Here is a 26,674-nt window from a genome sequence, read left to right as displayed (position 1 = left end):
TGGGTAGAGCAGGGTCAGCCGCCGTAAGGGTGCCTTGCTTGAGGGCACAACGGTAAAATTCAAAGCTCAACAAGGTTTTACTGAAGAGTTTAATGAATTATAGAAATATAACAATTTACTTTTAAACAGAAAGAAATCTGTTGCTGAAATAGAAAGGCACTTTTACTATGTTAAACAATCCTCCAGACAGAACAAGCTGTGTTCCTCGACATATTCAAATTTAAAAAGAGGCAGTTGCTGAGTTTACATTACAGTCGGTAACCCCACAGCATCAAGACAGAAGTATAACGTAGCAGTAGCTCTAGCATTAACGACTAATATTAAGACACTCTGAAGTCTTTAAGTGTCACTTTGGTTTAAATACAGCCTTGGATAATAGTTTAGTTCACTCTGTAGGAAATCAATAACTGACCAAAAGTATACCTGAATGCAGAAGAACATAACATTTTCTTAGAAATATTTATAATGAAAGTAAGGAAAGAAACTGATGGGAAATTTCTGGATGAGTAGGTTACCGACAGATAGAAGAGCCGCTTTGGGGACAAGGCTGTTACAACGCAGCCACTTTGCCCTTTCCAAGAAACAGGCAGTAAGGCCTCTCTCGGGTGACAATGAGGCAGTTCAAATACAAATCAGTGAAATAACATTGAGATGAAGTACAGCACTTGATCCATTGGTGACAGAGGTGTAGCCTGGTCCCAGATCTGTTTGTACTGTTACCAACTCCATCGCTCATTGTAATGAGGGGCAAGGAGTTTTGCACAAACAGACTGGCACTCAGGCTAGCCGAGGGGAGTCTAACCATGCTAAGATCCTTCATTAATATTAGTTGTTACTCTTGATCAAAGAGATACTGATACAATTCTAAGGGACTTCCAACATAGAACTTAATAGATCAACCATTGCATTAAACAGGGATAAATGGGGGGGTTAAAAAAAGCTAATGTTATTCACAAGTCATTTCTGCTTTATACGAATAATTAAATAGGCACATAATTTCAAACAATAACAATTGGATACAATAACAATAATTACAAGAGCCAGGAACCAAATTATACGATTTAAAGCAGGGGTGTTAAACATACGGCTGCATGAGGGGGGGGGGGGGGGGGTCCAACAAACTCAATATACTTAAAAATGACAAAAACCAAATCGAAACTGTAAAAATTCAAAATGGACCTACATTTATACAGTTTCTTGGCTGTGTCCAGCTCGCCAATAAATCACCAAAATGAAAGCTAGACAGTCAGGGAGCATCGAAAATGCCACAAGCTAATTTTGACGGCGAGGAAATATAACCGATTTTCAGTGCGGCCCTCCGGACCTCATTGAAGATCAAATGCGGCCCCCGGGGATTTTTTTTTTTGACACCCATGACCTAAAGCATCGTCTCTCATAACGTTCTCCCTGCATACCCCGAAGAGGATACAGCTGCTGTGACACCTTTAGACCTCCGGGGGGCAACAGACACATACGGCTGTGAATCTGGTTGAGTTCCACGTTATACTCCTAGAACGCACGGCAGATTATCAGGGCTCGTATAAATAAAGCATTTCAGTGTAGGAGTGCTGATCTAGGAGCGGGTCCCCCGTCTCGCGCAACTTCTCTCACATTAGGACTCCTACACTGACGCTTTATGAATATGGGCCCAGATCTCACAACGCCTGGAGAAGTGATTCACCGGGTCACATACTAGGGATGGGGACCCGGGTGAGGACTTTTGACTTGTCATAAAAGGCACAATAAGAGTGTGAGTGTGTGTGTGCATATTTACATATCATTACAGAGAAGGCAAGTGTGGTTCAATGTTTTTTGTTGTTGTCCTGGTTGATTATCTTTGTTCAAGGTGTGAGTGTGTGTATGTATTGTATATTTAAACACTAGTATGTACATGTGTGCACATGCAAGCTGAGGCAGAGAGTCAAAGTGGATGATGTGGAAGCGAGAGCAGGTCGTTCTACTTGATGAGCTTGTTAGCTCGCTGGTTGGCCTCGTCGATACGTGCTTTGTTCATGTCCGCCTGAGAGAGAGAGAGACAGTACAGGCACCAGGTGAGAGGTGGATGAACACATCTACATTTCCATCACTTAGTGCGACCGTAGCACTTCCTTGACAGTGGAGGCCAATGTTAGGCAGCCTCATGGTGCACTAGAGAAATATACCACAGACTTGACTAAGGTATCTGAGGTGTAGGAAGGTGAAAGACTAATCTGTATAAAATAGTCTCTTTCACACTTAGATCAATGCAAACTTCAGTAATTTAATATGGCAAACTTGTGCTCAAAGACCTTCAGAGCATACTGTTGGCATCCATGGCTGCGTTTACACAGGCAGCCCAGTTCTGATCTTTTTTTCCACTAATTGGTGTTTTGACAAATCACAGATTTTTTCACAGCAGCTCTTTTTCAGAGCTGCTCTGATTTGTCAAAAGACCAATTAGTGAAGAAAAAAAAAGATACCCATAAAAAGAGAGCCTCTCGGTATAATAAATCCGTAAGGAGTGAGGCAGTGTATGGATGGATAACACAGCCCAGCTATGATGACAACTCACCTTATCTGTGATGCGGTCGATATGTTTGTTCTGCTTGTCTATCTCAGAGCCCATGTCCATGGCCATGTTCTTCAGGTTACCTATGATGCTGCCCACCTGGTCCAGATTCTCCTCCATCTCATCCTCCCGAGCATCGTTGGTTATCCTTGGGGAGAGAAAGGGACACGTCACATAAATATCTACTAATCTCATAGGCATTTTCATGAGACTTTTTGCGCTTGCTTGATATCTGGTAACACCGAAGGGTTAAGGCTCTGAAGGGTCTAGATAAGTATAATCAATGTAGCGATGGACCTTCCACCATATTGCCGGCCACCTTACAGATCTGCAAACATTGAAAGGGCAAAGGGAGCAAGAGTGACTTGGGACCGGCTGATAAATTCTAACTAGGTGTATATTATACGGTTGACTGGCTTCACTCACCTCTTGATGTAAGGTCCCCCCATGGACTGCTGCTGGTTGGCCTGTCCATTACGGACACCTGATGGTTGAGTGGACACCACCGAGCTGTCCACTCCCTCTCCTCCTCCTCCTCCACCGCTACCATCACCCATTCCCCAGGTACGCTTGTACTTAGAGTCATGCTCTATGGACGTCACCCTGATGGACAATAGATCAATCAATAAAAGTCATTCAGTCCGCCAATCAGTCAGGGGAAGATAGATTAAAACATGCTAGGAAACTTTGAGAGAGCCATCATTACAGAAAGTTACGACGACTAATTTCCAGCGTAGCAGACAGACGTGAGTTTGAGTGAGACCAGGTAGCTGAAAGGTTAGGTTACAGTTTGTTACCTGTCACAGGGGCAGACACAGAGGCCACAGCACTTGGACAGGTCAGTCAGGTTCTTCTCAGCCTGTCTCATATCCTGGTTGATTTGGTCCATACCCACCTCCGTACGCTTCAGTTGCTCTGTTACACAAACAGAACATCAAAAAGATCCAATTGTAGGTACATTACAGTAATTCAATATTATCCCCAACAATTCCACAAATTCCAAATTAGAATTACATTCCCTCAGGCTTATCATGTCACTATTCAGACAGCATAGCTACAGTGGGTATCAGAAGTATTCCCCCACCCCTTGGATTTGTTCACAGTCTGTTGCGTTACAAAGTGGGATTAAAATTCATTTCATTGTGATTTATTTTGTCATTGATCGAAACAAAACCAAAATGGAAGGGAAAAAAAGTGATTACAGCTGTGAGTCTTCTTAGGTAACTAAGAGCTTTGCACACCTGGATTGTGTAATATTTGCCCATTATTCTTTTAAATAAGGGAGGCTTCACTTGGCTGGTCCTAGAACACGTGCAGATCAAATACACCGCTGGAACGCCGATTAAGGTGTTTAAATGTCACAATAATGTGAAAGATTGCGCAGAAAACCAGGTGTTTTAACCGACGTATGCTTACTTCGAATTTGACCTTACGCCGATTAAGCAGAGTAAGGTGTTTACATGACTATTGCATAATCTGCCTACTGCCATAATCAGTTTAATATCGAATTATTGTCATGCCTAGACAGCAATTTTGAAGTCTTGCCATAGATTTTAAAGCATTTAAGTGATGTGTTGCGTTGGATTTGAAGTTTAAAGTTTTATTATTAGTCGTATGTACAGCATACACATGGTATTCACCGTCCAACAAAATGCTAACTTGCAGGTGCCTTCTTGACAACACAACAATAAGAAATAATAAAAGACGAACGAAGTAAATGGCTCAGTAGAATTGAATAAACATTTTAGCATAAGTATAATAGAAAAAGGAACAATATGTAGTACAATATTGAAACATGTATCAGGGGGGGGGGGGGGGTTTGCACCAAACACAAGGCCTTGCATTTAGGCTAAACATTTTATTCCCTTCTGGTGTTTTTATGCAGTATTACTATAGTGCCTTTGTTGGATACAGGATCCATGTTTTGGAATATCTTCTGTATACTATAAATTCTTCTTTTCACATTTAGGTCATTATTCTGGAGCAAGTACAATTCTGTTGCTCCATTCTGTCGTTTTCTCCCTTCATAGCCATTGAAGCCCGTAGCTGCTTTAAAAATGGCCAATGGCCTCATGGTGACACCCCTGAGCAGTTTCCTTCCTGTTCTGCAGCTCTGTTCAGAAAGACTCTGATGTGTCTGGGTGGTTTAATACATCATCCACAGCATAATTATTAACTTGACCAGGCTTAAAGAGATATTCAATATCAGATTTTTTTATTGTTACCCTTCTACCAATCACTCCCCGATCTATGTAGTTGAATCTGTGCTTAAAATGCAATACTTGACTGAGGGCCCTTACACATGTATGGGGTACAGAGGAAGGGTTAATGTAATATGTAAAGCCAAATTTTACTCCTAAACTATTTTACCCTTGCCTTAACAAAAAGGGGTGAACACTTTCACAACAGCTATATGTTATTTTTATCAAATGTGTTGACATTGTGGGGTATTTTGTATAGATCAATGACAAGAAATCACAACTAAATCCGTTTCAATTCCACTGGCATGCATTTATTAGAATTGTTTTTATCAAAGTGCGGTGAATACTTATGATACCCACTGTATAGTGGAAATATAGAAATACAAGTTGAAATGATTTATAACAAATCCTGTAGCCAATGTTTGATACTATGTGCATCAATTCCATTTACTGGGAAATGTAAAAATACTGAATTCAAATTAAATTAAATGTTTTACAATTCCAATTAAAAAAGTCAGTCTAATACCAATTCCATAACTTGAAGATAGCTGAAATTTGAATTAAATTTTACATAAAATAATTTACAATTAAATTGGAATTACTTTGAAATGGTCCAAAATAGTTTGTGATACAAATGTAAAAAGAATATTTAAAAAAATCCTTCCTCCCAGTGAAATGTCTACGTGAGAACTACCAGAACAATCTGAGAAGAACCACTGTCATACCGCAGCACACCTTGCGGGCTGCCGTAGAATTCTATGGCATGTTATTTAATTGTCAGCCATTGTTGCCATTAATGCTAGTTAGTGCTAGTTTGACCACCAGAGGGCATCTTTGAGAAGCATTTGATAGTCTTCAATAGTCTGTACTAGAGAAACCTACAGTAAACATAGTCTGTACTAGAGAAACCTTAGTATATGGGATTGATTTTAGGAAGTATATCTTAATTATATTAATAGTCTAGTGTTTCTACAAAAAAACAAAACCCTCAGGCGGTTGAAACAGCGGCACAGGGTACCATACATTACCTCTAAATCCCACAGCATAATCTCAAAACTTTTAGTTGTGCAACCTCTGTACCAAAAATATTTTCGGGCCTTCCTGGCGTGGAATCGCCCTCTAACAAAAGATGGTGTTCCAGAGCTGGTACTTGGTAGTGAACTATGCATCTCTGACTCACCCCCCTGTTGGTCCAGCATGTCAATGGTCTTGACACCAGTCTCCCTGCTCTGTGGACAAGAAAAGACCACATTAGGAACTCAAAGACTACAGTTCAGATAACTTATACGAGCAATAACAATCTTTCTCACCTCCTCAGCCATCTGTAGCATCCGCCTGGTGCTCTCCAAGGACTGGGGGAGGACAATAGAGAAGCAATAAAGCAGTAATGTTACAAGTAGTACATACAATATTCCGAAAGTATTCAGACCGCTTCCCTTTTTCCATGTTTCAGCCTTATTCTAAAATTAATTGATTTGTATTTAATCTACATTCAATAGTCCATAATGACAAAGCGAAAACAGGTAATGTTTTTTTTGCAAATGTATTACAAATAAACAGAAATACCTTATTTACATAAGTATTCAGACCCTTTGCTATGAGACTCGAAATTGAGATCAGGTGCATCCTGTTTCCACTGATCCTCCTTGAGATGTTTCTACAACTTGATTGGAGTCCACACATGGTCAATTAAATTGATTGGACATGATTTGGAAAGGCACACACTTGTCTATACATGTCCCACAGTTGACAGCAAAAACCAAGCCAAAAGGTCAAAGGAATTGTCCGTAGAGCTCCGAGACAGGATTGTGTCGAGGCACAGACCTGGGGAAGGGTACCAACAAATGTCTGCAGCATTGAAGGTCCCCAAAAACACAGTGGCCTCCATTATTCTTAAAATGGAATTAGTTTGGAACCACCAAAACTCTTCCTAGAGCTGGCTGCTCAGCCAAACTGAACAATCAGGGGAGAAGAGCCTTGGTCAGGGAGGTAACCAAGATGGGAGAACCTTCCAGGAGAACAACCATCTTTGCACCACTCCACCAAATCAGGCGTTTATGGTAGAGCGGCCAGACGGAAGCCACTTCTCAGTAAAAAGAGTGACAGCCCTCTTGGAGTTTGCCAAAAGGCAAACCATGAGAAACAAGATTGAACTCTTTGGACTGAATGCCAAGTGTCACGTCTGGAGGAAACCTGGCACCATCCCTACGGTGAAGCATGGTGGCGGCTGTATAATGCTGTGGGGATGTTTTTCAGTGGCAGGGACCGGGAGACCATTCAGGATTGAGGGAAAGATGAACAGAGCAAAGTAGAGAGATTCTTGATGAAAACCTGCTCCAGAGAGCCCAGGACCTCAGACTGGGGGCAAAGGGTCACCTTCCAACAGGAGAACGAACCTAAGCACACAGCTAAGACAATGCCGGAGCGGCTTTGGGACAAGTCTCTGAATGTCCATGAGTGGCCCAACCAGAGCCCGGACTTGAACCTGATCTCTGGAAAGACCTGAAAATAACTGCGCAGCGATGCTCCCCATCCAACCTGACAGAGCTTGAGAGGATCTGCAAAGAAGAATGGGAGAAACTCCCCATATACAGGTGTGCCAAGAATGTAGCGTCATACCCAAGAAGACTCGAGGCTGTCATCACTGCCAAAGGTGCTTCAACAAAGTACTGAGTAAAGGGTCTGAATACTTATGTAAATGTGATATTTCATTATTTTCTATAAATTTGCAAACATCTCTAAAAACCTGTTTTTGCTTTGTCATTTTGGGGTATTGTGTGTAGATTGATAAGGGAAAAAACAACTTAATCCATTTTAGTAAAAAGCTGTAATGTAACAAAATGTGGAAAAAGTCAAGGGGTCTGAATTCTTTCCGAATGCATGAACAGAGACCCAGATGTCAGTGTCTTTTAGGGTTACAGGGAATCATGAGATGATGCTCTAGAAAACATAAAGACTCTAGGTTCTAATGGACTAAAATACAACAATGTCCTCATTTTAAAATCAGGTAGGCGAGGCAGAGAAGGTATTCTCCATGACTAGCCCAGTTTACTGTACATCTGGCTGAACTGTGCCTGGTCAGCTGAGGTAGAATAAATAAAGTCAAGCAGGAACCATCTCCCTCCCAGCAGCACATCAATACACAAAATAACAGCAGCAGGTGACATGGCGTAATGATGGAATGCAGTCAGGTGAGACAGAGGACTTAATAATAACAAGAGAGGCAGGACGGGACTGAGTGTGAAAGACTCTGAAAGGTGTAGCCTACCGCAGAGGAGCACTAGGAGGTAGAGCTAGGAGAAAGGATGACTCAGGGTATGACGACTTCATCAGTATGAGCGGTTACACCATGCCACCTCACTAAAATGGCTTAAGCTAACAGAGTTGAAAATGATTAATCTCTGACACATTTCTAAGCGTACCTTGTGTCCGAACCACTCAAAACTGTGTGTGTGTGTGTGTGTGTGTGTGTGGTACAGTAAGCAGGTTACTGTGACAGTTTACCCTAAGCCATGTTGTCCTAAACCCAGCACAAAGGTATCAGTCTGTCAGTCAGGCAGCAAGGAGAGAGAGAAAGACGGAGGGAGAAATTCAGGTTGGTAAGACAAGAGATAAAGATTAGAATCAAAATGTCAGAGGACCACTATTTAGTATAGGCTGAAATCACAGAAAGTGTTAATAGAACGGTTTACTAGACCTGAATAACTTCTTTGCTTAGATCAGTGTTTTCTACTAGCGCCGGCTGTCGGCGACACAGCCAGTTACACAATCATTTTCAGCCGGGTACTTTTCCCATAAATTAACTAGGCTACTTTTTGTTTACATTTTGTAAGTCAGAAAAAAAGTCTGCCGAGCCCTCTCCCACTAGAATGCTAGACGATGCGCATCGTTCAATCTAGAATCTAAGTGAGAGTGTTTCATATGCAGCCACAAAGTGCTGGCGCATTGGCTTACTGAGCTTTGATTGACGAATAGCAAACTTGACTAGTTTATAAATGGTGTCGAACTGACTGAATAAAGTCGATCTCAAATCCTTGCCATTCATAAATCATAAAATGGACAAAACTGTTGTAATGCATCGGGACAAGTAAACTAAAGATTCTGTTAGTATTTTCAATATGAAGTCCATCAGGACTTGTCAGACAGTGACGTTAAAGTGAGTTCCTCGTCAGTAGCCTACAGAATCGCATCGGTAAGAGAACCGTTCATTTGGCACCATAATTTGCACTGATAGACTTTTTGGTGATTATCTGCAGATAAATTATTAAAACATTTTGATAGATGGTGAATCCTCCTCACTGCAGGAGTAACTAGGCTAATGGAAAGAAAACCGATTGAATTGTTTTAAAAGCTAATGATACTTCTATGGTATTTTCAAAGATATTATATAGGTCTACTGACTGACAATGGAGTAGTCAAATGCGGCTTTCTGTGTAGCAAAGCCATTGATTAGCACCTGCTTCATTCTTCAATCATACCTGTATTACAGATAGCTGAGAAAATACCTCTTAAAAAGGAAGCTTGAAGCCTGTGGAAGTCAGCAGACTCTTACAGGATTCTTTAAGAATAGTCTGTGGGTCAGTTAAAAAAAAAAACGTATTTTATTTTTAATGAATGACTTACTGCAATTCACAAAGAGTTGCAAACACTTGTTGACGGCGGTCAAATTCCATGTGACCGTTTAGTCATGGTAATTTGGCTTCTCCAAGCTCTGATGCTGCGGATGGTCATTAGTAGTCTACCAAACTTGCTAACTGCCTGGTACTCAGCACTCTATTGTCCCTCTAAATCACTGACATCAATGCAAATGTATTAGAAAATCTAATCAAACATTTCATGAGCTCATGTTGCGCAACATTTCTATAGGCTATACAATTGCGTGAAAAAACAGAGTGATGGCCGCTAATAGAAAGAGGAGGATCCCATCAGCTTTCTATAGGTTAGGCCTACTATATTTATTTCTCAACCTTCCTAACATTAAGCACATTACTTATATTTACAACAGGAGTATAGCCTACCTGGCTGGCATGAAAATAAACCACGGGGAAAAGCGTCCTCCATTCGCTATTTAAGTGCATAGATGACATGTATTTTTTTCCCACTGCCCACCTATATTATTTAGTATGTGTAAAGACGAGATTAAATCAAGAATAGTCCGATGGGTGACAATATTAGCCTATCACTTGTGAACGATGCCCAGATTGTGTGTAGTAATACAAGAAACTACGCATTCCTTTTTTTTGCAACTTTTTCCAAATCATAGTCACTCACCTCATGTAGCCTAGGCCATAGGCCTATATGTTTTGATAAGGTTTGCATCACAACTAAACTGGCCAAATAACATACATTTAAAACACATTAATCCGCTTTACAAGGGGTGTAGAGCCTACCTGGCATACATACACAGCACATGAGTTTCAAGTTTGGGGAAGATCATTTTCACCATAAAAAATGCAGCTTTCTAATGAAATAATGACATGTATAATCTCATTTGCGGTCACTTTTGAGAATGGTGTTTTTCAGCTAATTGATTGCATTTTGGAACATTCACACTTATAGCCTACTGCCGTGTGCGTATTGGTGAACTCATAATGTGAAGAAATAGCCTAATAGTTTATCAACATTTTAAGCTAAATGGTCTGATCTGTTGCGTTAGCCACACTGCTTAAACAAAAATAAAAGTGGTTTTGAAGCTAGTGGTTGTATTAATTTGGGATCTATCGCATCCCACAACTGTCCCAGACTATGTTGGGAATATTTATTTCTCACACAGAATACAGTAGGTTAGCTTTTGTACTATGGGGGATAGTAGATTGACGTAGGCTAGTGCTTTTGCTGTTCATTAGGCCTACATCTTGGCTGACGAAAAGTTAAATGTGGACAGTTCTTCCAATGTCTTCAACATGCACCTTTTTGATACATTTTTATTTTGGGGTGTGGTTACCCTTTAATTCAAGTGTGCATGGCCAAGCAAAAGGCTGCTGTTAAGCTGAGTTAAATGTACATGTGATGGTTGAGTTTGCGAAACAAATACCCACTGGATTAATGAAAATAATCCTGATATCATTCTGCCAGGTAAACATAAGACTACTTTGTAGCTACATGGACTGTCAAGTCATGACACGGCCTGAGAGAAGAAGACGCGCAAGAGGGATAGAAAGCAGTTGCTTTGCGAGGTATCTCTAGCTGAAAATAAATGATCGAAGTGATTAATAGTTGGTATTTAGCAGTAATAAAAGTATGCCTTATTTATTTTGAAGAACTACTGAAATTGTGATTTTGTCAGGCAGCAGCAGTAATGGGGAGTCACTACCATGATGGGACTTTCATTTATTTATTTTATTCTGTGTTTCAACCCACATAATACATTTAATGTAAAAATAATAGAAACTGAAATTGAAAACCGTGATTATTTTTTAATAATCGAACTTACCTCAAAAAGCACTAAATCGCACTACCATCATCGCTAACAGATACACAAAGTGGTAGCCACGCACACCACACACAGACAAGGACATTCTCGTTTCCTCTTCAGAAGGTTGCAGGAAATATGAATCATGGACGCATTCTTTTCATGTCTTATGATAAACTTGGGCAAGTTAATTAATTTTCAATACATTTAGTTGATTCTCCAATAAGGTCAATCATTTTTATTTTATTTTAAGTAGCCTAGTTAAATTGAAGTGGAAAATGTACGCTAATGGTAAACACTGACTACCCCCATTCCCAGCATTCCTATGGTGTCCCCATGGATACGGGTGGCAGCTGTACCTCATCGGTCACTTGGTTGGCCCTCATGGTGATCTCTTCCACTGACATGTCTGCCATTTTGCTGCTGTCAAAGTTGGAGGTTCCTCCTGTCACACCAAGCTCTACACTCTGAGGCCTGGGAGAGAGAGAGAGGGATGGGGGGGGGGGTCATAAGTCATGTATCAGGTTCACAGATATACATTTTAAAGTTGTCTGAAAAGGTACCTTTAAGTTTGCGGACAGAAATGGCATACTATGGAACTTCATAAACAACGTTGTTTGGCTTAGGCCTACATAAAGGGAAATTATGCAAAACATTAAACAAATTTGATTCTTTATCTGCCAGCCCAATGTTGGAATGTGGAAAATGGAAAAGGAAACAGCAGTAGGCGAGTTCCTTGTCAGTGACATTATGGCCTGGTATTGTTAAGCAGAAAGCATGCTGACAATGAGGAGGCTGGTGATAAGGAGAGCTTGATAGGGAAATGAGGATCATGCATTTGGCACCGTTGGCTGCCATGTTACACAGTCAGGAACCCATTAGCACTGGATGACACGGTGTTGACAAGCTGCCCTGGATTCTCCACTGGTTTATGACAGACAGAGGGTTTTAGTCACGTTTTAGTGCCAGTGTGTTCCAATATCTAAACTAGCATACGGCTTACTAGCATAGATATTGGAACTGAGCCAGAGAGTTTAATGGCTCACATGAAAGCACAACACTACTCCTGTGGACTGCATTTGAGAAAAGCAGCAGAAGATATACTTGTGTGTGTATATATAGTGTGGATACACCTTCAAATGAGTGGATTTGGCCATTTCAGCCACACCCGTTGCTGACAGGTATATAAAAATCGAGCACACAGTTGTGCAATCTCCATAGACAAACATTGGCAGTAGAATGGTCTTACCGAAGAGCTCAGTGACTTGACACTGTCATAGGATGCCGCCTTTCCAACAAGTCAGTTCATCAAATTTCTGCCCTGCCTGAGCTGCCCCTGTCAACTGTAAGTGCCGTTATTGTGAAGTGTAAACTTCTAGGCATAACAACAGCTCAGCCGGAAAGTGGTAGGCCACACAAGCTCACAGAACGGGACCGGCAAGTGCAGAAGCGCGTAAAAATCATCTGTCAATTCTGTGCATCAAACTTTGAGGCAACAGTTAGAGAATGTTTCAGCATGACAATGCCCCCGTGCACAAAGCAAGGTCCATACAGCAACGATTTGTCGAGATCGGTGGGGAAGAACTTGACTGGCCTGCACATAGTCCTAATCTCAACTCCATCGAACACCTGAATATGGAATGAGATGGTCGATGAGCAGGTCTCCACATACACTACATGACCAAAAGTACGTGCTGTTCAAGGTTCATGTGTGAAATGCTGACCAGCTCTTTGATGGAAGACCGCTGCAATTAAGATGTTTTGGTACCAGAGGGGGACTGACAGTTTGTACCAGCATGCATAGCCTAGCCCTAGATTTAGGCCTAGCAAGGATCTAGTTGAAGTTCAGGATCGAGGGCTCAGCTGGCAAGTACACTACCTGAAAATGTATTTCTCAGGACACACTCCCCCCATGCTCGCTCTACCTCGCCTGCCCCCCCCCCCTTTCCTTTGGAACTATTTCCTGTTTTTGCAATAACCCCTGAACTATAACTTCCCAACACACACATACAGAACTACAAAAACATGGAAAGTGGATGGCTGTTAGTGATGTTGAGTTTTCACATGCCTAACTGCATACTTTTATTTAACTAGGCAAGTCAGTTAAGAACAAATAAAAAATAAATACAATATAAATATAGGACAATACACACATCACAACAAGAGAGACAACACAACACTACATAAGACACCTAAGACAACACAGCATGGTAGCAACACAACATAACAACATGGTTGCAACACAACATGGTAGCAGCACAAAACATGGTACAAACATTGGGCACAGACATCACATCACACAAAGCAGCCACCACAACTGTCAGTAAGAGTGTCCATGATTGAGTCTTTGAATTAAGAGATTGAGAAAACTGTCCAGTTTCTAACAGAAATTATTTCAGAACAAACCAAAGTATTACTTTAATGATTAGTAATAAAATAAAAGACAGCACTTTTAAAGCCTATTTCACACTATAGCCTTTCCCTAAATATTGTTGGCCTAAACGCTGAACTTCTAAACTTCAAGTTGGATTAAAAAAATGAGATGGTATCTTTACAGGAATATAGCCTGTCTCAAATTTAAGAACACGTACCATCTCAAACTTAACACACCAGCACATTTCAGACGAACAGGAAATGTCTCACTCTTCAGAGTGCTGGGTTGTTCCACTTCAAAAAGCACAAGAAAGGATTGACACCCACCATCTCAGATTTTTCTGAAACCATTTCTATTGTTAGAAACAGATAAGATTACCATTCCTGCAACACTATTTTGTTGAAATATAATCTGTGAAATAAACCTAATTAATTGCACCCAAATTGACAATGAGTATATAGTATCAGTTTTCTGTTTGACAAGTAGAGTAGCTGCATCTTGAAATATTGTTTCTTCATCCTATGTAACGTGTTCTCTGTGAATTTGGTGATGTCTCCCCCCCGTTCTGAGAAATTAGTAATTTCAATTGTTGGGTTTGTGTCCCATTCTACATCCTAATTCTACCAGGTTCTGACCACTAGATGGTGGTGTTCCTGTTATTAGGTGATTATTCTTTTAAGATGCTAGTTAGCATTGGCTTGTGAAACTACCTCTAACTTACTTCATACTGGACACAGAGACAAACATGGTATCCATGAGTTCATTAAGGGCCTCATTGGTAAAATACTGAAGTATCCCTTTAACGATTAGTAATAAATTAAAAAGACAGCACTTCTAAAAGCCTATTTCACACTGTAGCCTGCAGAATTTGCAAGGTAACTTTTTTCATTTTGATTTCGGCACAAATTAAAATGTGGCACTGACTCGCCCATGCATTGATGTTCCAGCGTTGTATCAATGAAGAGTTTGCCATTCGATGTGCGACATGCACGCGCAGTTACATCTTAGCCATGTGCGACATGCACGCGCAGTTACATCTTAGCCATGTGCGACATGCACGCGCAGTTACATCTTAGCCATGTGCGACATGCACGCGCAGTTACATCTTAGCCATTTAGCAGACACTCTTATCCAGATCGACTTACAGTTACTTAGTGCATTCATCTAAAGATAGCTAGGTGGGACAACCACATATCACAGGCATAGTAAGTACACTTTTCTTCTGAAACAAAATCTTTCTTTGAGCAATTCCATTAGCACACATTAATATAATCTCCCCATTTTTCTGAGCAAACAATACATCTCAGTATCTTAGTCACTTTTTGATCTTTATCAAGGGTGTCAATTTTAGACCCCACTGTATGTTTAGGTCAATCCTATCGTATTTTCCCCCCTCTCTAGCCTGCTAGATTTAGAGGCAGGCGGACGATCAATATCCACCATCGTAGTGCGGATGAAGCGTGAGCTGGAATGTAAAGCTAACTGAAGCTGGTTAGCTTTAGAAAACCCTGAGTAGGATACCCGTAGGATAACCTTCTGGTATGACAGCAACCCATGCGTTGGTTGTATACCTGGCCACTGTTTCAAATGGTAACTTTTCAGCATTTGTGTCAATGGTACCTATATTAGCATCGTCACGATTCATGTCCAAATCATCCTAAAGGATCTAAAAATGTATTGTGCAACTCAACAATGTTACTTATAGATTATTTGGATATGAAGTGTGGAATGACGTTTGACCTTTTTTGATTCGTCATGTCTTACCCATTGTTAGAAAAAAAGTTTGGTCCAAATAGGATGTTAGACACTAAAATTATTTAATCTTATATGAATCCTATAAATTAAAAATGGCCAATTTGGGTGCAATCAATTCGCTTAATTTCTCAGAGCTCAAATTCTTTTTCAACAAAATAATGCTTCGGGATGGTGGGTGTCAAGGCTTGCTGAAATGATATGGAACGACCCTGCTGCTGATTTTTATGGTAAGCCTAACACATAGGCTATTGCTACATCACCCTATGATCCACCAATGGCCCTCAATCTCACACCATAAAAATACTTTGTCACACTACACCCAGCAGCAATACACACACACATTTATGATTATGACAACAAATGAGGATTAACAGCAATTAAATAACCTACTGTACATACCTATTCATCTTTCCACTGTTCCACTCCATACAGCCCAACTACTGTAGTGTTTTACCTAGCCTACTGATCCATACATGCCTCCACAACATAACATGGACACACATTTCCTGCTCTTCTACTCAAACCAGTTCCTCCAGGTTAGGTTCCAACAACATGACATCCCTCCTCCCTCCGTTCCATTCTTTCATACTGACAATGTCTTATGACAATAGACAGTATGACAATGGCTACACACAGAGGTAGCCTATGGCACTACCTGTCCATGTATTTGTCTGCCAAGTGAATTGAGATGTCTAGTACAAGATAGGTAAAAATGACCAGAACAGAAAAGTTGATCAATTTCTCACCACCTTCTTATAATGCCTAATACACTGAACAAAAATATAAAAATGCAACATATAAAGTGTTAGTCCTATGTTTCATGAGCTGAAATTAAAAAAAATCCCAGAAAAGTTCCTTATGCACAAAAAGCTTATTTCTCTAAAATGTTGTGCACACATTTGTTTACATCTGTTAGTAATTATTTCCCCTTTGCCAAGATAATCCATTAACCAGACAGGTGTGGCATATCAAGAAGCTGATTAAACAGCATGATCATTAAACAGGTGCACTGTGCTGGGGACAATAAAAGACCACTCTACCATAAGCCGCCTCCAACGTCAATTTAGATAATTTGGCAGTACGTCCAACCGGCCTCACAACCGCAGACCACGTGTAAACACGCCAGCCCAGGACCTCCAGCTTCATCACCTGCGAGATTATCTAGAGGTGCTGAGGAGTACTTGTGTCTGTAATAAAGCAGTGGTGTAAAGTACTTAAGTAAAACTTAAGTAGTTTTTTGGGGTATCTGTACTTTACCATTTATATTTTTGACAACATTTACACCACTACATTCCTAAAGAATATAATGTACTTTTTACTCCTTACATTTTCCCTGACACCCAAAAGTACTTGTTACATTTTGAATGCTTAACAGGACAGGAAAATTGTCAAATTCACACACTTATAAAGAGAACATCCCTGGTCATCCTTACTGCCTCTGATCTGGCAGACTCACTAAACAAAAATGCTGTTTGTAAATTATGTCTGACTGTTGAATTGTTCCCCGGGCAATCTGTAAATGGAAAAAATAAAAATAAAAAAATGAGAAAATCGTGCCGTCTGGGTTGCTTAATAAGGAATTTGAAAATGATTGACACTTTTACTTTTCATACTTAAGCATATTTAAAAACAAATACTTTTAGACTTTTACTCTAGTAGTATTTTACTGGGTGACTCAATTTGTTTTAAGGAATCTTTACTTAAGTATGATAATTGGGTACTTTTTCCACCACTGTAATAAAGCCATTTTGTGGGGAAAAACAAATTCTGATTGGCTGGGCCTGGCTCCCCAGTGGGTGGACCTATGCCCTCCAAGGCCCACCCACGGCTGCACCCCTGCCCAGTCATGTGAAATCCATAGATTAGGGCATAATTTTTTTTTTTTTTTTTTAATTGACCGATTATGGTCGATTACATTGCAATCCATGAGGAGACTGCGTGGCAGGCTGATCACCTGTTACGCGAGTGCAGCAAGGAGCTAAGGTAAGTTGCTAGCTAGCATTAAACTTATAAAAAAAACGAACTACACATGGTTGACGCTATTACTAGTTTAACTAGCTTGTCCTGTGTTGCATATAATCAATGCGGTGCCCGTAATTTATCATCGAATCACAGCCTACTTCGCCAAACGGGTGATGATTAAACAAAAGCGCAGTTGCGCAGGGTATATGCAGCAGTTTGGGCCGCCTGGCTCGTTGCGAGCTGTGTGAAGACCATTTCTTCCTAACAAAGAGTAATTCATTTGCCAGAATGTTACATAATTATGACGTAACATTGAAGGTTGTGCAATGTAACAGCAATATTTAGACTTATGGATGCCACCTGTTAGATAAAATACGGAACGGTTCCATATTTTCACTGAAAGAATAAAACTTTTTGTTTTTTTCGAAATGATAGTTTCCGGATTTGACCATATTAATGACCAAAGGCTCGTATTTCTGTGTGTATATTATAATTAAGTCTATGATTTGATAGAGCATTCTGACTGAGCGGTGGTAGACAGCAGCAGGCTCGTAAGCATTCATTCAAACAGCACTTTCCTGGGTTTGCCAGCAGCTCTTCTTAATGCTTGAAGCACAGTGCTGTTTATGACTTCAAGCCTATCAACTCCCGAGATTAGGCTGGCAATACTAAAGTGCCTATAAGAACATCCAATAGTCAAAGGTATATGAAATACCAATGGTAGAAAGACAAATAGTCCTATAATAACTACAACCTAAAACGTATTACCTGGGAATATTGAAGACTCATTTTAAAAGGAACCACCAGCTTTCATATGTTCTCATGTTCTGAGCAAGGAACTTAAACTTTAGTTGCACTTTCTTCTCCAACACTGTAGTTTCATTATTTAAACACGTTTATTTATTTGAGACTAAATTGATTTCATTTATTATATTAAGTTAAAATAAGTGTTCAGTATTGTTGTAATTGTCATTACAAATATATATATTTTAAAATCGGCATCGGCTTTTTTTGGTCCTCCAATAATCAGTATTGGCGTTGAAAAACCATAACCAGTCGACCTCTATTTCAAACACATTACCTCATGATCATGACACCTGTTAATCATTTATCTGCAAACTTGGAGCAATGTGGGTGATTCCACTGCTGTGTCTGTGCTGATATTCATGTATCAGTTCATTGGGGTTAGCTACAGTTACAGTGTAACTAGCTGGACATGCTTGGTCATCAGCTGACAAGGTTTACAAGTACAGTTAGGCCAGCTATACTGTAACAGGGTGATCGCAAACAGACACCCAACCACCAAAAGAGTTGTTAGGTAGTCTAGCAAAAGTGAGCTAGCTAGCGAAGTTGGATGGGTATCATTTGTGGAACGTTCCAACAGGAATCTATTCCAAAAACGTCGTAAATAACAAGGTTGCCAAAAAACAACGCATACAAAGTTGTACAGCGGCAGAATAAGATACCGGGTAGGGAGTGGTCTATGTCATTGCGTTTTTCACTCATCATGTTTATTCCGAAAAATGTCTGTACTCACTCTGGTTACCTATGGCCAAACATTAAGAATAAGTTACGTGGTGAGTTGATGCCTATTCGGCAACTAGTTAACTAGGTTTGTATGCGTTGTTGGTTGGCAACCTTTTACTTTACGTTTTTTGGAACAGATTCCTGTTGGAACGTTCCACAAATCATACCCACCCAGCGAAGTTACCAAAATAAAGTTGGTGACAGTTTTTCAAGTAACTTTTAATACTCTAAACTTCGTCCCGACACACTAAAATCATTACTAATTAACTTTACTAGTTTCTGTCTAACCTGAATAGTTAACGTCTTCCTGTAATGAAGTATTTTGTGCTAGCCCAACACAGCATACTACTAGTAATCCGCTAGCAGTGGAAGCCAGCTAGGCTTGCTAGTTCCTCACAGACAAGTCGCATAAAACTGCCCGATTGAGGATCATTTGATGGATGAACACATAATGAGAAAGGGTTGTCTTCTGAATGACAGCTACTTACTGCTAAGCTTCCCAAGTAGAAAAAAACTCCTTCAGGTTTTCCGTATGTGATCTTTGCAATTTCTGAAATTCATTGATATGGACTGAGTGTCTGTCGGTGGTGCGCATGTCCTGTCATATGATTTCACAAGTGGAGGAAGGCGATTTGCGCATGCGTTGGATCACACCTTAACAGAAACATTTGTGTAGCCTACCGTTTACAGTGGTATCTGTAGCTATTGTTCTGATATTTGATTACAATGACAAGTGGATTATATACCAAACATATTTTATATTTAGTATTTTTATATTTCAGTCTCCCCCCGGCTAAAAACAGTATCATTTTTGGTTGATGAAGGCCTACCAAGCAGGGAGGGGTTGGTGTTTGTCTCCAATAATAGTGTGATTGCCTAGTGTGACTCCCCCCCTGGTTGCTGCAGTAACGTCCCCCCCTCCCTTGTCGAGGACACGCCATCTTGATTGCCTCTAGCGAGCCATCGTCATGTTTGTTTGACACTTGATTTCCCCAGATTGTCTATCATGTAATAAAAAAATGTAGGTCAAAAGGGAAATAAAAGTATGCATGCTTCAACAGAAAGTATGCACAAAACTATGTTGCAACCATGTAAAAAACAAGCAAAATTTATTGAAATCAATGGTGAGAAAATAAACTCTCACTTCGGAATGAAATGTTGCCCCTTCACATCTCATATGTAGCCTGATTACAATATTTTATCTTGATATGTTAATAAATACATACTGTGTTCATTTTGGCATGTTAACCTGCCTACAAAACCTGCTGTAGTGTGCGTAGATCGCAAGCCAATAGTAATTCAATAAGGTGAACTGGCTAGCTACTGCTGTTAAGTAGCTAGATAGCCACAAAGAATTGGTAGCTAGCTACCCACGAAGAATCTACCTTGCATAACACTAGTTTTAGGTCATTTTTGCCTGTTTAACTAGCTTTCTAGCTAGATTATTTCAATTCACATATAGCTAGCTGATAATTATGAAGTAAAATGTTTGCTTTGTGTATATATTTTTTAGTCACTTTTGTTGCCATTGTCCTGGCTGGAAGACGGTTCAGTGAATGGGTAGGTGCAGCGTGAGGTAATACAGTAGCTGGGGAGAGTGATGTAATCTCAAATGTAATGTTGTATGGGTTCTCCACACTCTCGTCCTCATTGAACGTACTCAAGAGAACGTACTTGGAGAATTAGAGTGTGGAGCACGGTATTATTCATATTGAGAAACACCCACTGTCTTGGTGCAGAGTCTTTACCCACCAACGTCAAGTTAGGATGTGTCATTAATCCCATGAGCGCTTTTGTCCAGCACCCATTACAGTGTTTAAGGTGCCAAGCTCATCAAGTCAAATTGTATTTGTCACATGCTTCGTAAAACTGTACTATCTGGAGTATGTGACAGTAAAACATATATTTTTTTGGGGTGGACGTCCCAAGGATCCCGGGTAGCACGAACACTGAAAACTAGCCAAAAAAAAATTCACACAGCATGTCATGAAGTGCACGTGTGCTGGTGCTTCTCTCCTATCACTCACTCAGATGCCTGCTCTGCCTGCAGCGCTCTCTCAATAAAAAATGTAATCACATCAAATTTTATTTGCCACATGTGCCGAATACAACAGGTGTAGATCTTACTGTGAAATGCTTACTTACGAGCCATTGTGTGAAGAGTGTGAGCAGCAGCATATGTGAAGAGTGTGAAGGAATGTGTGTGTGTATCAGTGCGTGTGTTGGAGTGTCAGTGTAGTATGTGTGGGGTTAGAGTCCAGTGAGTACATCACACCTGTGCAATATACAAGAATAAAAAAAGGGTCTCAATGCAAATAGTCTGGGTAGCCATTTGATTTACTGTTCAACAGTCTTATGGCTTGGGGGTAGAAGCTGTTAAGGAGCCTTTTAGTCCCAGACTTAGTCTATGACTTGGGTGGCTGGAGTCTCACCATTTTTAGGGCCTTCCTTTCACACCGACTGGTATAGAGGTCCGGGATGGCAGGGAACTCAGCTCCAGTGATGTACTGGGCCGTACGCACTTCCCTCTGTAGCGCCTTGCGGTCGGATGCCAAGCAGTTGCCATACCAAGTGGTGATGCAACCAGTCAGGATGCTCTTGATGTTGCAGCTGTAGGCCTTTTTGAGGATCTGAGGACCCATGCCAAATATTTTCAGCCTCCTGAGGGGGAATAGGCATTGTCATGCCCTCCTCAACACTGTGTTGGTTTGTTTGGACAAAGAGAGTTCCTAGTGATGTGGACACCAAGGAACTTAAAGCTCTTGACATTCTCCACCAAAGTCCAGTCGATGTGAATGAGGTTTGCTCTGCCCTCTTCCTGTAGTCTACAATTAGCTCCTTTGTCTTTCTCATGGCCTACCACCATCATGTCATCGGCAAACAATGATGGTGTTGTAGTCGTGCATGGCCACGCAGTCGTGGGTGAACAGGGAGTGGAGGAAGGGACTAAGAACGCATCCTTGAGGGGCCCACGTGTAGAGGGTTAGTGTGGCCGATGTGTTGTTGCCTACCCTCACTACCTGGGGGCGACCCGTCAGGAAGTCCAGGATCCAGTTGCAGAGGTAGGTGTTCAGTCCCAGGGTTCTTAGCTTAGTGATGAGCTTGGAGGGAACTATGGTGTTGGACGCTGAGCTGTAGTCAATGAACAGCATGCTCACGTAGGTGTTACTTTTGTCAAGGTGGGAAAGGGCAGTGTGGAGTGCAATAGAGATTGTGTTGCCCATGGATCTGTTGGGGCGGTATGTGAATTCGAGTGGATCCAGGGTTTATGGGATGATGTTGTTGACGTGAGTAATGACCAGCCTTTCAAAGCATTTCATGGCTATAGATGTGAGTGCTATGGGGCGGTAGTCCTTTAGGCAGGTTACCTTGGCATTTTTGGGCACAGGGACTATGGTGGTCTGCTTGAAATATGTAGGGATTACAGACTGGGTCAAGGAGAGGTTGAAAATGTCAATGAAGACACTTGCCAGCTGGTCAGCCCATGCTCTGAGTCACGTCCTGGTAATGCATAATCCCGGTGGCTTTGTGATTGTACAGTGCATTTGGAAAGTATTCAGACCCCTTATCCTTTTTCCACATGTTGTTACGTTACAGCCTTATTCTAAAACAGGTTTTTAGAATGTTTTGCAAACTTAGAAAAATAAAAAACAGAAATAACTTATTTACATAAGTATTTAGACCCTTTGCTATTAGACCCGAAAGTGAGCTGAGGTGCATCCTGTTTCCATTGATCATCCTTGAGATGTTTCTACAACTTCATTGGAGTCAAACTGTGGTAAATTCAATTGATTGGACATGATTTGGAAAGGCCAAACTGAGAAATCGGGGGAGAAGGGCCTTGGTCAGGGAGGTGACCAAGAACCTGATCGTCACTCTAACAGAGCTCTAGAGTCCCTCTGTGGAGGAAGGACACCCATCTCCGCAGCACTCCACCAATCAGGCCTTTATAGTAGAGTGGCCAGATGGTAAAAGGCACATAACAGACCGCTTGGAGTTTGCCAAAAGGCACCTAAAGAACTCTCAGACCATGAGAAACGAGATTCCAGAGTGCTCCGAACCTCAGACTGAGACGACGGTTCACCTTCCAACGGGACAACGACCCTCAGCACACAGCCAAGACAACGCAGGAGTGGCTTGGGAACAAGTCTCTGAATGTCCTTGAGTGGCCCAGCCAGAGCCTGGACTTGAACCCGATCGAACATCTCTGGAGAGACCTGAAAGTAGCTGTGCAGCAACACTCCCCATCCAACTGACAGAGCTTGAGAGGATCTGCAGAGAAGAATGAGAGAAACTCCCCAAATACAGGTGTGCCAAGCTTGTACTGTCATACCCAAGAAAAATAAATGCTGTAATCGCTGCCAAAAGTGCTTCAACAAAGTACTAAGTAAAGGGTCTGAATACTTATGTAAATGTAATATTTCTGTTTTTAATTTTGAATAAATTTGCGAAAATGTATAAAAAACATTTTTTTCATTGTCATTATGGGGTATTGTGTGTAGATTAATGAGGGGAAAAAACAATTTCATACATTTTAGAATAAGACTAACGTAACAAAATATGGAAAAAGTCCCCAACGCAGATTTGGCCTGTAATCCATGGTTTTTGGTTGGGATACCTTCTTATGCATTTATTGATGAAGACCGCGACTGTTGCGGTAAACTCAATGTTATCGGATGAATCCTGGATCAGGCAGTTCAGAAAAAATAACGACAGACCTTGAAATAAACAGTTACATTATTCTGATTGGTATTTGACCATTCATTTCTGCAAAACGTGCAGTTTTGATGGAGTCGTTGTAGCTTACTTCCCTTCACTGGAACTAAGGGGCCTAGCCCGAACCATGAAAAACAGCCCCAGACCATTATTCCTCCTCCACCAAACTTTACAGTTGGCACTATGCATTGGGTCAGGTAGCATTCTCCTGGCATCCTCCCAACCCAGATTCATCAGTCGGGCTGCCAGATGGTGAAGCGGGATTCATCACTCCAGTGAACGCATTTCCACTGCTCCAGAGTCCAATGGCGGCGAGCTTTACATCACTCCAGCTGACGCTTGGCATTGTGCATGGTGATCTTAGGCTTGTGTGCGGCTGCTCAGCCATGGAAACCCATTTCATGAAGCTCCAGACGAACAGTTTTTGTGCTGCCATTGCTTCCCGAGGCAGTTTGGAACTCGGTAGTGTGTGTTGCAACTGAGGACAGACGATTTTTACGCGTTACATGCTTTAGCACTCAGCGGTCCCGTTCTGTGAGCTTGTGTGGCCTACCACTTCCCGGCTGAGCTGTTGTTGCTCCTAGAAGTTTCCACTTCACAATATCAGCACTTACAGTTGTCCGGGGCAGCTCTAGCAGGATAGAAATTTGCCGAAATTACTTGTTGGAAAGGTGGCATCCTATGACGATGCCACGTTGAAAGTCACTGAGCTCTTCAGTATGGGCCATTCAACTGCCAATGTTTGTGTATGGAGATTGCATGGCTGTGTGCTTGGTTTTATGCACCTGTCAGCAATGTGTGTGGCTGAAATAGCCAAATCCACTAATTTGAAGGGGTGTCCACATACTTTTGTATATACAGTGCATTCGGAAAGGATTCGTTCAGACTCCTTGACTTTTTCCACATTTTGTTACAGCCTTCTTCTAAATTGGTTTAAAAAATATATTCTCGTCAATCTACACACAATACCCCATAATGACAAAGTGATTACATGAATTTAGAATTTTAGCAAATTTATTAAAATAAAAAAACAAATAACTTAGTATTCAGACCCTTTGCTATGGGACATGAAAATTGAGCTAAGGTGCATCCTGTTTCCATTGATCATCCTTGAGATGTTTCTCCAACTTGATTGGAGTCCACCTGTGGTAAATTCAATTGATTGGACATGATTTGGGAAGGCACACCTGTCTAAGGTCCCACAGTTGACAGTGCACGTCAGACCAAAAACCAAGCCATGAGGTCGGAGGAATTGTCAGTGGAGCTCCAAGACAGGATTGTGTCGAGGCACAGATCAGGGAAAGGGTACTAAAACATTTCTGCAGCACTGAAGGTCCCCAAGAACACAGTGGCCTCCATCATTCTTAAATGGAAGATGTTTGGAACCACCACGACTCTTCCTGGAGCTGGCCACCCGGCCAAACTGAGCAATCGGGGGAGAAGGGCCTTGGTCAGGGAGGTGACCAAGAACCTGATGGTCACTCTGATAGAGCTCTAGAGTTCCTCTGTGGAGATGGGAGAACCCTCCAGAAGTACACCCATCTTCAGGACAAGTCTCTGAATGTCCTTTAGTGGCCCAGACAGAGCCTGGACTTGAACCCAATCGAACATCTCTGGAGAGACCTGATAGTAGCTGTGCAGCAACGCTCCCCATCCAACCTGACAGAGCTTGAGAGGATCTGCAGATAAGAATGGGAGAAACTCCCCAAATACAGTTGTGCTAAGCTTGTAGCGTCATACCCAAGAAGTAATCGCTGCCAAATGTGGTTCAACAAAGTACTGAGTAAAGGGTCTGAATACTTACGTATGTAAATGGGATATTTCAGTTTTTTTATCTTTAATACATTTGTAAAAATGTCTGAACCTGTTTTTTTATTTTATTTGTCATTATGGGGTATTGTGTGTAGTTGATGAGGAAAGAATACAATTGAATCAATTTTAGAATAAGGCTGTAACGTAACAAAATGTGGAAAAAGTCAATGGGTCTGAATACTTGCCGCATGCACTGTAGCTAGCTATGATTGTCATATTGAGTTGTGGTGCACCATCTTTACAGCTATGTTACAGTCTATTTGACTTGTAGCTACTGGCAAGTTGGCTAGCTAACTGGCTATAATAGCAGCCAATGACGTCCCCCAGTTTATTTTTTTGTTCTCTGATTTAGTTTACACAGAAATTCAGCCATATGAAAATCCTTCCATAGAAAAATATATCTACAATGAACAAAAATATAATTGCAATATGTGAAGAGTTGGTCCCATGTTTCATGAGTTGAAATAAAACATCCTTGAAATTTCTCTCAAATTTTGTGCACAAATTTGTTTACCTCCCTGGTAGTGAGCATTTCCCTTTTGCCAAGATAATCCATCCACCTGACAGGTATGACAAATCAAAAAGCTGATCAAACAGCATGATGATTACACAGGTGCACCTTGTGCTGGCGACAATAAAAGGTCACTCTCACGCTTCTTAAACTGTGTATGTGTGTGGGGGGTAGGGTGGGGGGTGGGGGGTGGGGGGGGGGGGGTATTTCTGTCTGTAATAAAGCAATTTTGTTGAGAAAAACTGATTCTGGTTGGCTGGGCCTGGCTGCCAAGTGGTGAGCTTATGCCCTCCAAGGCCCATCCATGGCTACACCCCTGTCCAGTCATGCGCTGTTATTTTTATTGACATGGCCAAATCTTATGATACGGTAGACCATTCCATTCTTGAGTGTCAGCTAAGGAGTATTGGTGTCTCTGAGGGGTCTTTGGCTTGGTTTGCTAACTACCTCTCTCAAAGAGTGCAGTGTATAAAGTCAGAACATCTGCTGTCTCAGCCACTGCCTGTCACCAAGGGAGTACCCCAAGGCTCGATCCTAGGCCTCACGCTCTTCTCAATTTATATCAACAACATAGCTCAGGCAGTTATAAACTCTCTCATCCATGTATATGCAGATAATACAGGCTTTTACTCAGCTGGCCCCTCCCCGGATTTTGTGTTAAACGCTCTACAACAAATCTTTCTTAGTGTCCAACAAGCTTTCTCTGCCATTAACCTTGGTGTGATTACTACCTCTGAGGGTTTAGAGCTTGAGATACTCCCAAGTACTTGTATGAGGTGACTATGGCTAGATGGTGCACTGTCCTTCTCCCAGCACATATCAAAGCTGCAGGCTAAAGTTAAATCTAGACTTGGTT

The 26,674-nt window shown here is 41.3% G+C and overlaps 2 protein-coding genes across 5 annotated transcripts in view; one reads left to right on the top strand and one right to left on the bottom strand.

The window, feature by feature from the left end:
* Nucleotides 1-71: 71 nt before the first annotated feature.
* LOC106602600 (synaptosomal-associated protein 23) overlaps nucleotides 72-26,674 on the bottom strand; it is a 43,440-nt gene continuing 16,837 nt past the window's right edge. For 2 of the 4 annotated variants that reach the window (XM_045717916.2, XM_082974578.1), the window contains 7 exons: nucleotides 11,521-11,635; nucleotides 6,060-6,101; nucleotides 5,930-5,978; nucleotides 3,346-3,463; nucleotides 2,975-3,151; nucleotides 2,552-2,696; nucleotides 72-2,020 (listed from right to left, as the gene is read on the bottom strand). In XM_045717916.2, the coding sequence (XP_045573872.1) occupies nucleotides 1,958-2,020; nucleotides 2,552-2,696; nucleotides 2,975-3,151; nucleotides 3,346-3,463; nucleotides 5,930-5,978; nucleotides 6,060-6,101; nucleotides 11,521-11,577 (651 nt within the window). In that variant the 5' untranslated portion in view covers nucleotides 11,578-11,635 and the 3' untranslated portion in view covers nucleotides 72-1,957. Of the gene's footprint in view, nucleotides 2,021-2,551; nucleotides 2,697-2,974; nucleotides 3,152-3,345; nucleotides 3,464-5,929; nucleotides 5,979-6,059; nucleotides 6,102-11,520; nucleotides 11,636-15,689; nucleotides 15,870-19,267; nucleotides 19,409-26,674 lie in introns of those variants that run through there. The other 2 variants (XM_014195346.3, XM_014195338.3) reach the window with 2 other exon arrangements.
* Nucleotides 17,138-26,674, top strand: part of LOC106602592 (ras and Rab interactor 3) — a 46,714-nt gene continuing 37,177 nt past the window's right edge. The window contains exon 1 of the mRNA XM_082974575.1: nucleotides 17,138-17,273. The gene's annotated coding sequence lies outside the window, so the exon portion shown is untranslated. The remainder of the gene's footprint in view (nucleotides 17,274-26,674) is intronic.

Source organism: Salmo salar, chromosome 01 (assembly GCF_965601325.2).
Source record: "Salmo salar chromosome 01, fSalSal1, whole genome shotgun sequence".
Lineage (NCBI taxonomy): Eukaryota > Metazoa > Chordata > Actinopteri > Salmoniformes > Salmonidae > Salmo > Salmo salar.
Note: the sequence above shows the minus strand (reverse complement) of the source record. Positions and strands in the feature narration are given on the sequence as shown.